At 41.3% G+C, this 17,073-nt stretch overlaps 1 protein-coding gene across 5 annotated transcripts in view; it reads left to right on the top strand.

The window, feature by feature from the left end:
• The window catches only part of LOC139760852 (polycomb protein SCMH1-like), a 96,326-nt gene that overhangs the window by 54,095 nt on the left and 25,158 nt on the right, over nt 1-17,073 (top strand). For all 5 annotated transcript variants that reach the window (XM_071684546.1, XM_071684548.1, XM_071684544.1 and 2 more), the window contains 2 exons: nt 9,969-10,733; nt 10,860-11,060. In XM_071684546.1, coding sequence (XP_071540647.1) covers nt 9,969-10,733; nt 10,860-11,060 — 966 coding nt within the window. The remainder of the gene's footprint in view (nt 1-9,968; nt 10,734-10,859; nt 11,061-17,073) is intronic.

Raw genomic sequence — 17,073 nt, 5'->3', positions numbered from 1 at the left:
ACTCCATCTTTCCACCTCCAATTTGGTCTCCCTCTTCTCCTCGTTCCCTCCACCTCCGACACATATATCCTCTTGGTCAATCTTTCCTCACTCATTCTCTCCATGTGTCCAAACCACTTCAAAACACCCTCTTCTGCTCTCTCAACCACGCTCTTTTTATTTCCACACATCTCTCTTACCCTTACGTTACTCAATCAAACCACCTTACACCACACATTGTCCTCAAACATCTCATTTCCAGCACCTCCATCCTCCTGCGCACAACTCTATCCATAGCCCATGCCTCGCAACCATACAACATTGTTGGAACCACTATTCCTTCAAACATACCCATTTTTGCTTTCCGAGATAATGTTCTCAACTTCCACACATTCTTCAAGGCCCCCAGAATTTTCGCCCCCTCCCCCACCCTGTGATCCACTTCCGCTTCCATGGTTCCATCCACTGCCAGATCCACTCCCAGATATCTAAAACACTTCACTTCCTCCAGTTTTTCTCCATTCAAACTCACCTCCCAATTGACTTGACCCTCAACCCTACTGTACCTAATAACCTTGCTCTTATTCACATTTACTCTTAACTTTCTTCTTCCACACACATTACCAAACTCAGTCACCAGCTTCTGCCGTTTCTCACATGAATCCGCCACCAGCGCTGTATCATCAGCGAACAACAACTGACTCACTTCCCAAGCTCTCTCATCCACAACAGACTTCATACTTGCCCCTCTTTCCAAAACTCTTGCATTTACCTCCCTAACAACCCCATCCATAAACAAATTAAACAACCATGGAGACATCACACACCCCTGCCACAAACCTACATTCACTGAGAACCAATCACTTTCCTCTCTTCCTACACGTACACATGCCTTACATCCTCGATAAAAACTTTTCACTGCTTCTAACAACTTTCCTCCCACACCATATATTCTTAATACCTTCCACAGAGCATCTCTATCAACTCTTATCATATGCCTTCTCCAGATCCATAAATGCTACATACAAATCCATTTGCTTTTCTAAGTATTTCTCACATACATACATTGAAATGGTTTGGGCACATGGAGAGAATGAGTGAGGAAAGATTGACCAAGAGGATATATGTGTCGGAGGTGGAGGGAACGAGGAGAAGAGGGAGACCAAATTGGAGGTGGAAAGATGGAGTGAAAAGGATTTTGTGTGATCGGGGCCTGAACATGCAGGAGGGTGAAAGGAGGGCAAGGAATAGAGTGAATTGGAGCGATGTGGTATACAGGGGTTGACGTGCTGTCAGTGGATTGAATCAAGGCATGTGAAGCGTCCGGGGTAAACCGTGGAAAGCTGTGTAGGTATGTATATTTGCGTGTGTGGACGTGTGTATGTACATGTGTATGGGGGGGGTTGGGCCATTTCTTTCGTCTGTTTCCTTGCGCTACCTCGCAAACGCGGGAGACAGCGACAAAGTATAATAAAAAAAAAAAAAAGAATTCTTCAAAGCAAACACCTGATCCACACATCCTCTACCACTTCTGAAACCACACTGCTCTTCCCCAATCTGATGCTCTGTACATGCCTTCACCCTCTCAATCAATACCCTCCCATATAATTTACCAGGAATACTCAACAAACTTATACCTCTGTAATTTGAGCACTCACTCTTATCCCCTTTGCCTTTGTACAGTGGCACTATGCATGCATTCCGCCAATCCTCAGGCACCTCACCATGAGTCATACATACATTAAATAACCTTACCAACCAGTCAACAATACAGTCACCCCCTTTTTTAATAAATTCCACTGCAATACCATCCAAACCTGCTGCCTTACCGGCTTTCATCTTCCGCAAAGCTTTCACTACCTCTTCTCTGTTTACCAAATCATTTTCCCTAACCCTCTCACTTTGCACACCACCTCGACCAAAACACCCTATATCTGCCACTCTATCATCAAACACATTCAACAAACCTTCAAAATACTCACTCCATCTCCTTCTCACATCACCACTACTTGTTATCACCTCCCCATTTGCGCCCTTCACTGAAGTTCCCATTTGCTCCCTTGTCTTACGCACTTTATTTACCTCCTTCCAGAACATCTTTTTATTCTCCCTAAAATTTAATGATACTCTCTCACCCCAACTCTCATTTGCCCTTTTTTTCACCTCTTGCACCTTTCTCTTGACCTCCTGTCTCTTTCTTTTATACATCTCCCACTCAATTGCATTTTTTCCCTGCAAAAATCATCCAAATGCCTCTCTCTTCTCTTTCACTAATACTCTTACTTCTTCATCCCACCACTCACTACCCTTTATATAGGTAAGATGCAAAATTAGATACTGCAGTGTTATATAATCACCATTTAGACATATTAGTGAGAATGTAGAAGTGCTTCACAAGCAAAAGGAAGGAGATGAAACATATGGATAACCATAAATGGCTGAAAGAGCAGCTACTATATGGCCTAGAAAGAACAGAAAGGCAGATGGTAATCTAGACATGGCAAAAAATTGAAGATATAAAAGAAAATGTATTAAATCTGAAAGCTTCTCAGCATAAAAGATACATAGTAGTTAAGTCTTCAAGAATACCATTGAACATATCAAAAACGATTTTTTCATATTTGTTCAACATTTCCTACATTAGGGAGGTTGTGCCTGGAACAGATGAAGAAAGGCTGCATTTGCTTGCTTCCATTCTTTAACTGTCATATGCCTTGCACCAAAATCACAGCTACCTTCCACAAACAGGCCCCTTAGACCTTTCCATGGTTTCCCCCAGCCACTTCTCATGGCCTGGTTCAGTCGATTGATAGCATGTCACCCATGTATGCCTTATCATTCAAATTCGTTCTCTTCCATGCATAATCAGGCTCCAACGATTCAAAATGACTTTTACTCCATCTTTACATCTGTAGTTTGGTCTTCCCCATTCTCCTTTTCCCCCCTGCATTATCAGGCTCCAACAATTCAAAATGACTTTTACTCTATCTTTACATCTGTAGTTTGGTCTTCCCCCTTCTTTTTCCCCCTGCTTCTTAGACAAATAACCTCTTTGTCAACTTCTCCTCACTTATTCTCTCCACATGTCTAAGCCATTTCTGCACACCCTCTTACACTTTCTTAACCACTTTTTTCATATTACCACACCTCTCTCTTACTCTTGTATTGCTCACTCATCCACCCAACTCTGCATATTGTCCTCATGCATTTCATTTTCAACACATCTGCTCTCCTCTGCACATTCTCATCTATATTCCATGCTTTGCATTCATATAACATTGCTGGGACTACTGTACTGTACTGTGCTGCCAACTCAGTGATGATCACATTTATTCCGAACTTAAGCCCACCCAGATTAGAAAAAAAGTTGTAAATAGAACCTGTACATTATTTTGAAAAATCAAATACGCATAATTGAAGAGGTCCTTGTCACAAGGTTGTGCATCCCTGCACCAAGTAGTGTGAATATGGCCCAAGAAAAGGATCATGATTGAGAGAATGGGCAATTACTTTTCGCTTGCATGGTTTTTCCGTAGGTGATATAAACAGTTGATCTATCACTTGGGTGGTGGTTTTGTCTCTGCCCTATAATTGTTTATGATGTAAACAGAAGGTAACCTTCATGGGCCTTACAGTGTAAATGATTGATTATGATTAATGGGATAAAGTAAAGTTGGTAGTGAAAGAGAAAAGAGAGGCGTTTGTATGATACTTGCAAGGAAGAAGTGCAAATGACTGGGAGAAGTATAAAAGAAAGTGCCAGGAGGTTAAGAGAAGGTGCAAGGGTTGAAAAAGAGGGCAAATGAGAGTTGAGTGAGAGTATCATTAAATTTTAGGGAGAATAAAAAGATGTTTTGGAGGGCAGTAAATAATGTGCGTAAGATAAGAGAACAAATGGGAACATTGGTGAAGGAGGCAAGAGGGGAAGTAATAACAGGTAGTAATGAAGTGAGAAGGAGATGGAGTGAATATTTTGAAGGTTTGTTGAATGTGTTTGATGATAGAGTGGCAGATACAGGGTGTTTTAGGTTGGGTGGTGTGTGAAGTGAGAGGGTCAGGGAGAATGGTTTGGTTAAGAGAGAAGAGGTAGTGAAAGCTTTGCAGAAGATGAAATTTGGCAAGGCAGCAGGTTTAGATGGTATTGCAGTGGAATTTATTAAAAAAGGGGATGACTGTGTTTTTGACTGGTTGATAAGGATATTCAGTGTATGTATGGACCGTGGTGAAGTTTCTGAGGATTGGCGATGCATACATAGTACCATTGTATAAAGGCAAAGGGGATAAAGGTGAATGTTCAAACTACAGAGGCATAAGTTTGTTGAGTATTCTTGGGGAATTTATGGAGGATATTGATTGAGAAGGGGAAGGCATGTACAGAGCATCGGATTAAGGAAGAGTAGTGTGGTTTCAGGATGTGTGATTTGTGATCAGGTGTTTGCTTTGAAGAATGTTTATGAGAAATACTTAGAAAAACAGATGGATATGTATGTAGCATTTATAGATCTGGAGAAGGCAGATGCTTTGTGGAAGGTATTAAGAGTATATGGTGTGGGAGGTAAGTTGTTAGAAGCAGTGAAAAGCTTTTACCAAGGATGTAACGCATGTATACAAGTAGGAAGAGAGGAGAGTGATTGGTTCCCAGTGAATGTTGGTCTGTGGCAGGGGTGTTTGATGTCCCCATGATTATTTAATTTGTTTATGGGTGGAGTGGTTAGGGAGGTGAATGCAAGAGTTTTGGAGAAAGAGGTAAGTATGCAGTCTGTTAGGGATGATAGTACCTGGGAAGTGTCAGTTGTTGTTCGCCGATGATACAGCTCTAGTGGCTGATTCGAGTGAGAAACTGCAGAAGTTGGTGAGTGAGTTTGGAAAAATGTATGAAAGGAGAAAGTTGAGTGTAAATGTGAATAAGAACAAGGTTATTCAGTTTAGTAGGGTTGAGGGACAAGTTAATTGGGATGTAAGTGTGAATGGAGAAAAATTGGAGGAAATGAAGTGTTTTAGATATCAGGGAATGTACCCAGCAGCGAATGGAACCATGTAAGTGGAAGTGAGTCACTGGGTGGGGGGAGGGGGGTGAAGATTCTAGGAGCAATGAAGAATGTGTGTAAGGAGAGAACATTATCTCGAAGAGCAAAAATGGGCATGTTTGAAGGAATAGTAGTTCCAACAATACTATATGGTTGCGAGCCATGGCCTATAGATAGGGTTGTACGGAGGAGGTTGGATGTGTTGGAAATGGAATGTTTGAGGACAATATGTGGTGTGAGGTGGTTTGATTGAGTAAGTAATGAAAGGGTAAGAGAGATGTTTGGAAATAAAAAGAGTGTGGTTGTGAGAGAAGAGGGTGTGTTGAAATGGTTTGGACATATAGAGAGAATGAGTGAGGAAAGATTGACAAAAGAGGATATGTGTGTCAGAGGTGGAGGGAACGAGAAGTGGGAGACCAAATTGGAAGTGGAAAGATGGAGTGAAAAAGATTTTGAGCGATCGGGGCCTGAACATGCAGGAGGGTGAAAGGTGAGCAAGGAACAGAGTGAATTGGAACGATGTAGTATACCGTGGTCAACCTGCTATCAATGGCTTGAACCAGGGCATGTGAAGCATCTGGGGTAAACCATGGATGTGGAAAGGGAGCTGTGGTTTCGGTGCATTATACATGACAGCTAGAGACTGAGATTGAACGAATGTGGCCTTTGTTGTCTTTTCCTAGTGCTACCTCGCGCGCATGCAGGGGGAGGGGGTTGTCATTTCATGTGTGAAGGGATGGTGATGGAATTGATAAAGGCGGCAAGTATGAATTATGTACATGTGTATAAATGTATATGTCTGTGCATGTATGTATGTATATATATATATATATATATATATATATATATATATATATGTATATGTTGAAATGTATAGGTATGTCTATGTGTGTGTGTGGACGTGTATGTATATACATGTGTATGTGGGTGCATTTGGCCATTCTTTCGTCTGTTTCCTTGTGCTACCTTGCTATCACGGGAGACAGCGACAAAGTATGATATGGATCTGGCAGCGGATGGAACCATGGAAGCGGAAGTGGATCATAGGGTGGGGGAGGGGGCGAAAATCCTGGGAGCCTTGAAAAATGTGTGGAAGTCGAGAACATTATCTCGGAAAGCAAAAATGGGTATGTTTGAAGGAATAGTGGTTCCAACAATGTTGTATGGTTGCGAGGCGTGGGCTATGGATAGAGATGTGCGCAGGAGGATGGATGTGCTGGAAATGAGATGTTTGAGGAAAATGTGTGGTGTGAGGTGGTTTGATCGAGTAAGTAACGTAAGGGTAAGAGAGATGTGTGGAAATAAAAAGAGCGTGGTTGAGAGAGCAGAAGAGGGTGTTTTGAAATGGTTTGGGCACATGGAGAGAATGAGTGAGGAAAGATTGACCAAGAGGATATATGTGTCGGAGGTGGAGGGAACGAGGAGAAGAGGGAGACCAAATTGGAGGTGGAAAGATGGAGTGAAAAAGATTTTGTGTGATCGGGGCCTGAACATGCAGGAGGGTGAAAGGAGGGCAAGGAATAGAGTGAATTGGAGCGATGTGGTATACAGGGGTTGACGTGCTGTCAGTGGATTGAATCAAGGCATGTGAAGCGTCTGGGGTAAACCATGGAAAGCTGTGTAGGTATGTATATTTGCGTGTGTGGACGTGTGTATGTACATGTGTATGGGGGGGGGGGCATTTCTTTCGTCTGTTTCCTTGCGCTACCTCGCAAACGCGGGAGACAGCGACAAAGTATAAAAAAAAAAAAAAAAAATATGTGTGTGTGTGTGTGTGTGTATATATATATATATATATATATATATATATATATATATATTTTTTTCGCTGTCTCCCGCATTTGCGAGGTAGCGCAAGGAAACAGACGAAAGAAATGGCCCAACCCACCCCCATACACATGTATATACATATGTCCACACATGCAAATATACATACCTACACAGCTTTCCATGGTTTACCCCAGATGCTTCACATGCCCTGATTCAATCCACTGACAGCACGTCAACCCCAGTATACCACATCGATCCAATTCACTCTATTCCTTGCCCTCCTCTCACCCTCCTGCATGTTCAGGCCCCGATCACACAAAATCTTTTTCACTCCATCTTTCCACCTCCAATTTGGTCTCCCACTTCCCCTCGTTCCCTCCACCTCCGACACATATATCCTCTTGGTCAATCTTTCCTCACTCATTCTCTCCATGTGCCCAAACCATTTCAAAACACCCTCTTCTGCTCTCTCAACCACGCTCTTTTTATTTCCACACATCTCTCTTACCCTTACGTTACTTACTCGATCAAACCACCTAACACCACACATTGTCCTCAAACATCTCATTTCCAGCACATCCATCCTCCTGCGCACAAATCTATCCATAGCCCATGCCTCGCAACCATACAAAATTGTTGGAACCACTATTCCTTCAAACATACCCATTTTTGCTTTCCGAGATAATGTTCTCGACTTCCACACATTCTTCAAGGCTCCCAGGATTTTCGCCCCCTCCCTCACCCTATGATCCACTTCCGCTTCCATGGTTCCATCCGCTGCCAGATCCACTCCCAGATATCTAAAACACTTTACTTCCTCCAGTTTTTCTCCATTCAAACTTACCTCCCAATTGACTTGACCCTCAAGCCTACTGTACCTAATAACCTTGCTCTTATTCACATTTACTCTTAACTTTCTTCTTTCACACACTTTACCAAACTCAGTCACCAGCTTCTGCAGTTTCTCACATGAATCAGCCACCAGCGCTGTATCATCAGCGAACAACAACTGACTCACTTCCCAAGCTCTCTCATCCACAACAGACTTCATACTTGCCCCTCTTTCCAAAACTCTTGCATTCACGTCCCTAACAACCCCATCCATAAACAAATTAAACAACCATGGAGACATCACACACCCCTGCCGCAAACCTACATTCACTGAGAACCAATCACTTTCCTCTCTTCCTACACGTACACATGCCTTACATCCTCGATAAAAACTTTTCTCTGCTTCTAACAACTTGCCTCCCACACCATATATTCTTAATACCTTCCACAGAGCATCTCTATCAACTCTATCATATGCCTTCTCCAGATCCATAAATGCTACATACAAATCCATTTGCTTTTCTAAGTATTTCTCACATACATTCTTCAAAGCAGACACCTGATCCACACATCCTCTACCACTTCTGGAACCACACTGCTCTTCCCCAATCTGATGCTCTGTACATGCCTTCACCCTCTCAATCAGTACCCTCCCATATAATTTACCAGGAATACTCAACAAACTTATACCTCTGTAATATGTATATATATATATATATATATATATATATATATATATATTTTTTTTTTTTTTTTTTTTTTTTTTTTATACTTTGTCGCTGTCTCCCGCGTTTGCGAGGTAGCGCAAGGAAACAGACGAAAGAAATGGCCCAACCCCCCCCCATACACATGTATATACATACGTCCACACACGCAAATATACATACCTACACAGCTTTCCATGGTTTACCCCAGACGCTTCACATGTCTTGATTCAATCCACTGACAGCACGTCAACCCCGGTATACCACATTGCTCCAATTCACTCTATTCCTTGCCCTCCTTTCACCCTCCTGCAAGTTCAGGCCCCGATCACACAAAATCTTTTTCACTCCATCTTTCCACCTCCAATTTGGTCTCCCTCTTCTCCTCGTTCCCTCCACCTCCGACACATATATCCTCTTGGTCAACCTTTCCTCACTCATTCTCTCCATGTGCCCAAACCATTTCAAAACACCCTCTTCTGCTCTCTCAACCACGCTCTTTTTATTTCCACACATCTCTCTCACCCTTACGTTACTTACTCGATCAAACCACCTCACACCACACACTGTCCTCAGACATCTCATTTCCAGCACATCCATCCTCCTGCGCACAACTCTATCCATAGCCCACGCCTCGCAACCATACAACATTGTTGGAACCACTATTCCTTCAAACATACCCATTTTTGCTTTCCGAGATAATGTTCTCGACTTCCACACATTCTTCAAGGCTCCCAGAATTTTCGCCCCCTCCCCCACCCTATGGTCCACTTCTGCTTCCATGGTTCCATCTGCTGAACAATGTGATAGATATAGTTCATTCATTTCAAGCTAAAAGTTTGTTTTCTAAACTGTTTCTTACTTTTTTCATATGTATATATATGTATGTGTGTGTGTGTGTGTGTGTGTGTATGTGCGTATGTATGTGTATGTGTGTATATGTGTATGTGTATATATATATGTATATTATCCCTGGGGATAGGGGTGAAAGAATACTTCCCACGTATTCCTCGCGTGTCGTAGAAAGCGACTAGAGGGGACGGGAGCGGGGGGCCAGAAATCCTCCCCTCCTTGTATTAACTTTCTAAAATGGGAAACAGAAGATATATATATATATATATATATATATATATATTTTTTTTTTTTTTTTTTTTTTTTTTTTTTTTTTTCTTCAAAAGAAGAAACAGAGAAAGGGGCCAGGTGAGGATATTCCCTCAAAGGCCCAGTCCTCATTTTCTGTTCGTAACGCTACCTCGCTAATGCGGGAAATGGCGATTAGTATAAAAAATATATATATATATATATATATATATATATATATATATATATTCTTCTTTTTCTTTTAAACTATTCGCCATTTCCCGCGTTAGCGAGGTAGCATTAAGAACAGAGGACTGGGCCTTTGAGGGAATACCCTCACCTGGCCCAATTCTCTGTTCCTTCTTTTGGAAAATTAAAAAAAAAACGAGAGGGGAGGATTTCCAGCCCCCCGCTCCCTCCCCTTTTAGTTGCCCTCTACGACACGCAGGGAATACGTGGGAAGTATTCTTAATCCCCTATCCCCAGGGATATATATATATATATATATATATATATATATATGTGTGTGTGTGTGTTTTTTATATATATATATATATTTTTTTTTTTTTTTACTCAGGGGGTCCTCCCAGCAGTAGATACAAAGCACGTGTGCTGAGTATTCCACCTCCACTGGCCGGATCATCATCTAAGTCACCAGAAATTGTTCCTGAGAAGAGCCCTTCTTCATCAGCATCATCACCTGCCAAGTCTGGGAATAGGAGCAGACACCGATCATCTTCCCCACCTACAATCAGTCCCACTCCTCCTCAACAAACATCACCCTCAAAATCATCACAAAGCTCATCTACAGGCAAACCATCATCCACAACTAAATCTTCATCTACAAAAGCATCATCAGGAAACAAATCATCATCATCAGCATCAGCAGTTAAGCTTACATCTTCATCCGGCAAGTTATCATCATCTAAGCCATCTTCAACAGCATCAACAACCATACCATCTTCGTCACCATCATCACCAACAAAGACCCCTGCAGGTTCAGTGGGTTCTGATAGTAGCAACATCACCCCTATCACTACTATCAACCAGTCAGATACATGTACTGCCAGCACCAACACAGTTGCTGCCATAAGTTCATCTACCACCGCTGCATCTAATCCTAATCCTCCAATGTCTAGATCACCAGAACCACCAACATCTCCATCAATTTCATCTTCCCAGAAACCGGTAACCTCATCTACAGGGTCTGCCGGGAGTACAAATTCACCAGCACCAATAAGCACTGGACCAGAGTCAGCAAAACTAATACCATCACAAAAATCCCCAAGTATAACAGTAACTGAACCTGATACCTCAACTGTCCATAAATTAAGTGCCTCAGGTAAGTTTCTGTTCAGTTTTGATTAAAGTGTAAGTTAAGTTTTCAACAATTAATTTGCAAAGAAATTTGAGCTTTTTTTATTTATCATTTTTAGAATGCATTTACATTTTTATATTTTTGTTGCAGTTGTTGTGCACGTTAATCATGGGTGCACATGTGGTCCATATCTTGATAGCAGTCGAGTAGGGGAACTCCCATTGCAGTTTGGTCCTGGAAGTCTCAATCGTGTCGTGCGAGAGTCAGTACAGGCACTTGTGGATGCTGCGCCTGACCCTAGAGCTGTTACTGTGCTCTTACCACATGGAAATGGCAAAGTCTTTATTAAAAGTATGATATACAGATGGTAAAATGAAGTTCATATACTTGATACCTGCATTAGTGTATATTTGATGATTGAAAGCATAAGTTGTTATGGAGGAAGGATGTGTGGAATTGAGGTGGCTTGAATCTATCCTTTCCTCTGATCCCCTTTCCCTCTGGGAACTCCCATCAAGAGGATGGTCACGGCAAAGAGTCTCCTCTTATCCGTCCCTATATGCCTCCCTTGCACACACCATTCCATGCATTCTTCCACCATTTCTCTCCCTCCAGTAGTTGTCCATTCTATTTCCTCATGTCACTGGTGGTCTTCCTATCACACCAACTACTTTAATCACACTGTTGTATAGTATCCTTGTTATTACCTTTCTTTCGTTCTTGCAAGGATAGGTATATGCATATGAGAAGAGTCGAGTTCAGAGAGATTTGGTCATATGTGGAAAGAGTAGGAAGAAGCATTTTATAGTCTGAGAATTAGTTGATTAGTTCAAGGTTATTGTTATTTTGACTGATGCAATAGTGAGGATAATGATTATCAAGAACCTTGCTTGATATAATCTGTAACTGGTCCCTTTTCAAACCTCCAGTTGGTTAGAACTTACGCTCAGTGTGATTGATTAGTAGGGTACCATCAGATGACAACTGGTTTGAAGCTTCTTGCCCAGACACAGGATGAGGCCTAACATTATTTTATTAGTGGTCTGGTTGCAATAAATTCCAGCCCTAGGCTAAGGGTAATGGTCAACTGAAGTGGCCAGCAGCCAGGATGAAATTAGAATATTACAAGGTACTGGTGGGATTGTTGTTAGAAGAACATATCATCTCCTCTTCCAAGATAACAGACACAAAACCATCTTAACCTCAACAAACAACCCTAAACAATAGCACCATTCAAGTCCTGTATGTATAAAAACCCCAGACCACAGCACCATTTGACCCCCATTTGGATAAAAACCCCAAACAACTACACCATTCAATTTTTCCCCTACATTTATATAAGAAATGATCTTTACAGAGGACACTTGGTTTTACTGAATAATGAATAAATATAAATGATAATTGATGAATTAATACTTCCTGTGAAATCCCGTAACAATGGCAGTATGAGAATGCTCCTTACCTCTTCCTCTGGACCTGTTTTGACATAATGCCAATTAGAATATGTTTTATACTCTTTCCCCAACCCTTTTTCCTCAATAACAGATGTATTACAAATATGATATATATGTATGAGTTACTTAAGACTCCCTTCCCTTTCGGTACTGATAGGTATTTAAACAGACAATTTGTTTTGATTCATAATAACCAAAATGCCCTGTACACATTTTTGTCAGTTTTTTCTTGTTGATTATCTTTATGATACTCAAAAGTTATCATACAACCATTGCACAAGATTTCCATAACATTATGCAGTACTGTATTCTAATTGTTGTCCATGTACAATACACACTTTTGCATACATCATAGAATAAAATGATTGATATACGGATAATTCCCATATTAAAAAATCAAAATACTCAGCTTTTTGAGTAACCTATAAGTGCAAACTTTGTGGCATCTGCATAGAGTTTGCCTGTCCTTTTATCAGGGTGTGATACAAATAAACAGTTGTGCAAATGTCCTACACTCAATTCCACTCTTCGAATTTTGATGTGAAACTGGTTATGTTAATGCGTTATCATAGTAGGTGAAGTCCTACTAATGAATGTTAGGTGACTTATGTGTTTATTATGAAAATCTTTCATGTATTTAAGCAACACAGAGCAGCATACATGAGAAAACGTGCAAAAATATCCTCAGGAACGTATTTTTTTTTTTTTTTATGCATATTCGCCATTTCCAGCGTTAGGTAGCATTAAGAATAGAGGACTAAGCCAGAGAGGAAAAGTCCTTACATGGCCATCTTCTCTGTTACTTCTTTTGGAAAAGTAAAAACTGGAAGGGAGGGTTTCTAGCCCCACACACCCTCCCCTTTTAGTCACCTTTTACGACACACAGGGAATACACTGGAAGTATTGTTAAGTCTGAAGTAAAGTAGGCTTCATTTACTCTCACTTAATCTCACACTTTGTAGGAATGCATGATATACGTTTCTTGAAGAGCTTTTATCCATTTTTGTATAAGGAGTTATATAATTTTCTTGTTCTTTTATAAATACAACTTTCTATTTTGTTCACTGAAAATACATTACCAGAGTTAGATATGTGGGCATGGGGATGCTGTCGAGGATGTAAGAGAAGGGGAAATGATTGGAAAATATTATTAAATACAAATGAAAAAAAAGGTTTGGTTTTGAATTATTGTATGTACTATACGGTTCCAACAATGTTATGTGGTTGCGAGGCATGGGCTGAAGATATGGTTGTGCGGGGGAGGGTGGATGTGTTGGAAATGAAATGTTTCAGGAGAGTATGTGGTGTGAGGTGGTTTGATCGAGTAAGTAATGTAAGGGTAAGAGATGTGTGGTGATAAAAAGAGTGTGGTTGAGAGAGCAGAAGAGGGTGTTTTGAAATAGTTTGGACATATGGAGAGAATGAGTGAGGAAAGATTGACAAAGAGGATATGTGTCAGGGAAGAACAAGCTGGAGACCAAATTGGAGGTGGAAGGACGGAGTGAAAAAGATTTTGAGCGATCGGGGCCTGAACATACAGGAGGGTATCAGGGTGGCGACGGGAAAGGATGAAGGCAGCAAGTATGAATATGTACATGTGCATATATGTAGGTGTACATTTTTTTTTTTTTTTTTTTTTTTTTTTTTTTTTTTTTTTTTTTACATATTCGCCCTATCCTGCATTAGCGAGATAGCGTTAAGAACAGAGTGAGCCTTAGAGGGTACAACTTCACTTGGCCCACCTCTCCGTTCCTTCTATTGGAAAATTATAAATGGAAGGGGGACTTCCAGCCCCCTGCTCTCTCCCCTTTAAGTCGCCTTCTCTGACACGCAAGGAATACGTGGGAAGTATTCTTTCTCCCCTATCCCCAGGGATAACATTGAAATGTATATGTATGTGTGTGTTTGGGCATTTATGTATGTTATTATTATTATTTATTTGTTTTGTTTATTTATTTATTTTGCTTTGTTGCTGTCTCCCATGTTAGCGAGGTAGCGCAAGGAAACAGACGAAAGAATGGCCCAACCCACCCACATACACATGTATATACATACATGTCCACACACGCAAATATACATACCTATAAATCTCAACGTATACGTATATATACACACACAGACATATACATATATACACATGTACATAATTCATACTGTCTGCCCTTATTCATTCCCGTCGTCACCCCGCCACACATGAAATGACAACCCCCTCCCCCCACATGTGCGCAAGGTAGCACTAGGAAAAGACAACAAAGGCCACATTCGTTCACACTCAGTCTCTAGCTGCCATGTATAATGCACTGAAACCACAGCTCCCTTTCCACATCCAGGCCCCACAGAACTTTCCATAGTTTACCCCAGACACTTCACATGCCCTGGTTCAATCCATTGATAGCACGTCCACCCCGGTATACCACGTCGTTCCAATTCATTCTATTCCTTGCACGCCTTTCGCCCTCCTGCATGTTCAGGCCCTGATCACTCAAAATCTTTTTCACTCCATCTTTCCACTTCCAAATTGGTCTCCCACTTCTCATTCCCTCCACCTCTGACACATACATCCTCTTTATCAATCTTTCCTCACTCATTCTCTCCATGTGACCAAACCATTTCAAGACACCCTCTTCTGCTCTCTCAACCACACTCTTTTTATTACCACACATCTCTCTTACCCTTTTATTACTGACTCCATCTAACCACCTCACACAACATATTGTCCTCAAACATCTCATATACTTAGTCGCTGTCTCCCGTGTTAGTGAGGTAGCATGAGGAAACAGACAAAAGAATGGCCCAACCCACCCTCATACACATGCGCTGGGAAAAGACGACGAAGGTCACATTCATTCACACTCAGTCTTTAGCTGTCATGTGTAATGCACCAAAACCACAGGTACCTTTCCACATCCAGACCCCACAAAACTTTCCATGGTTTACCGCAGACGCTTCACATGCCCTGGTTCAATCCAATGACAGCACGTCGACCCCGGTTTACCACATCGTTCCAATTCACTCTATTCCTTCCATGCCTTTCACTGTCCTGTATGTTTCAGGCCCCGATCGCTCAAAATATTTTTCACTCCATCCTTCCACCTCCAGTTTGGTCTTCCACTTCTCCTCGTTCCCTCCACCTCTGACATATATATCCTCTTTGTCAATCTTTCCTCTCATTCTCTCCATGTGACCAAACCATTTCAGTACACCCTCTTCTGCTCTCTCAACCACACTTTTTATCACCACACATCTCTCTTACCCTTTCATTACTTACTCGATCAAACCACCTCATACCACATTTTGTCCTCAAACATCTCATTTCCGACACATCTACCTCCTATGCACAACCTTATCTATAGTCCATTCTTCACAACCATATAATGTTGTTGGAACCACTGTTCCTTCAAACATACCTATTTTTGCTCTCATAGATAACGTTCTCGCCTTCCACACATTCTTCAACACTCCCAGAACCTTTGCCCCCTCCCCAACCCTGTGACTCACTTCCACTTCCATGGTTCCATCTGCTGCTAAATCCACTCCCAACTTTACCAAACTCAGTCACCAACTTCTGCAGTTTCTCACCCGAATCAGCCACAAGTGCTGTATCATCATCGAACAACAACTGACTCGCTTCCCAAGCCCTCTCATCCACAACAGACTGCATACTTGCCCCTCTCTCCAAAACTCTTGCATTCACCTCCCTAAAAACCCCATCCATAAACAAATTAAACAACCATGGAGACACCACGCACTCCTGCCGCAAACTGACATTCACTGGGAATCATCACTTTCTTCTCTTCCTACTCGTACACATGCCTTACATCCTTGATAGAAACTTTTCACTGCTTTCATCAACTTACCTCCCACACCATATACTCTTAATACCTCCCACTAAGGATCTCTTTCAACTATCATATTCCTTCTCCGGATCCATCAGTGCTACATACAAGTCCATCTGTTTTTCACATACATTCTTCAAACACCTGATCCACACATCCTCTACCACTTCTGAAACCACACTGCTCTTCCCCAATCTGATGTTCTGTACATTCCTTGACCCTCTCAATCAATACCCTCCCATGTAATTTCCCAGGAATACTCAACAAACTTATACCTCTGTAATTTGAACATTCACCTTTATCCCCTTTGCCTTTATACAGTGGCACTATGCATGCATTTTGCCAATCCTCAGGCACCTCACCATGAACCATACACACATTGAATATCCTTACCAACCAGTCAACAAACACATTAACCTCATTTTTTAATAAATTCCACTGCAATACCATCCAAACCCTGCCGCCTTGCCAGCTTTCATCTTCCACAATGCTTTCACTACCTCTTCTGTGTTCACCAAACCAGTCTCCTAGACCCTCTCACTTCACACATACATGTGTATTTGAGTGGATGGGCCATTCTTCTGTTTCCTGACACTACCTCACTGACGCTGGAGACGACAATCAAGTATAGTAAATAGATAAATCAATAGATACTATGTGATATCTGTGTATATTATTTCTAGATTTGTTTCGCCAATGTTGTTCCTCTGTATGATGTAAGAGTACATATTAGTGGGAACAAACTGACAAGAAAGAAACTTCACATATCCCTCAGTTATTTCTAGGTATCTGACCCTCTTGATGTTTTTGCATATAATGAGTAAAGAAACCTTGGGATCCATGAAACTTAGATTAGAGAATTTGGCCTGCAACTATTATGAGGTTTGCACTCACATCTGGTGGAATACAAGTCTTTTGAGGGTTGAAAAAATTAAGAAGACTCCACATGAATGCAGCAAACAGTTCAGTAAGGATTGTATTAGTAGAGTAGATCAAACATTGTAAAAAAAAAAATTTCATACTTATTCACCATTTCCCACATTTACCCTATTTTGGAAAATTAAAAAAACAGGA

Source organism: Panulirus ornatus, chromosome 38 (genome assembly GCF_036320965.1).
Source record: "Panulirus ornatus isolate Po-2019 chromosome 38, ASM3632096v1, whole genome shotgun sequence".
In the NCBI taxonomy this organism is placed as follows: Eukaryota; Metazoa; Arthropoda; class Malacostraca; order Decapoda; family Palinuridae; genus Panulirus; species Panulirus ornatus.
Note: the sequence above shows the minus strand (reverse complement) of the source record. Positions and strands in the feature narration are given on the sequence as shown.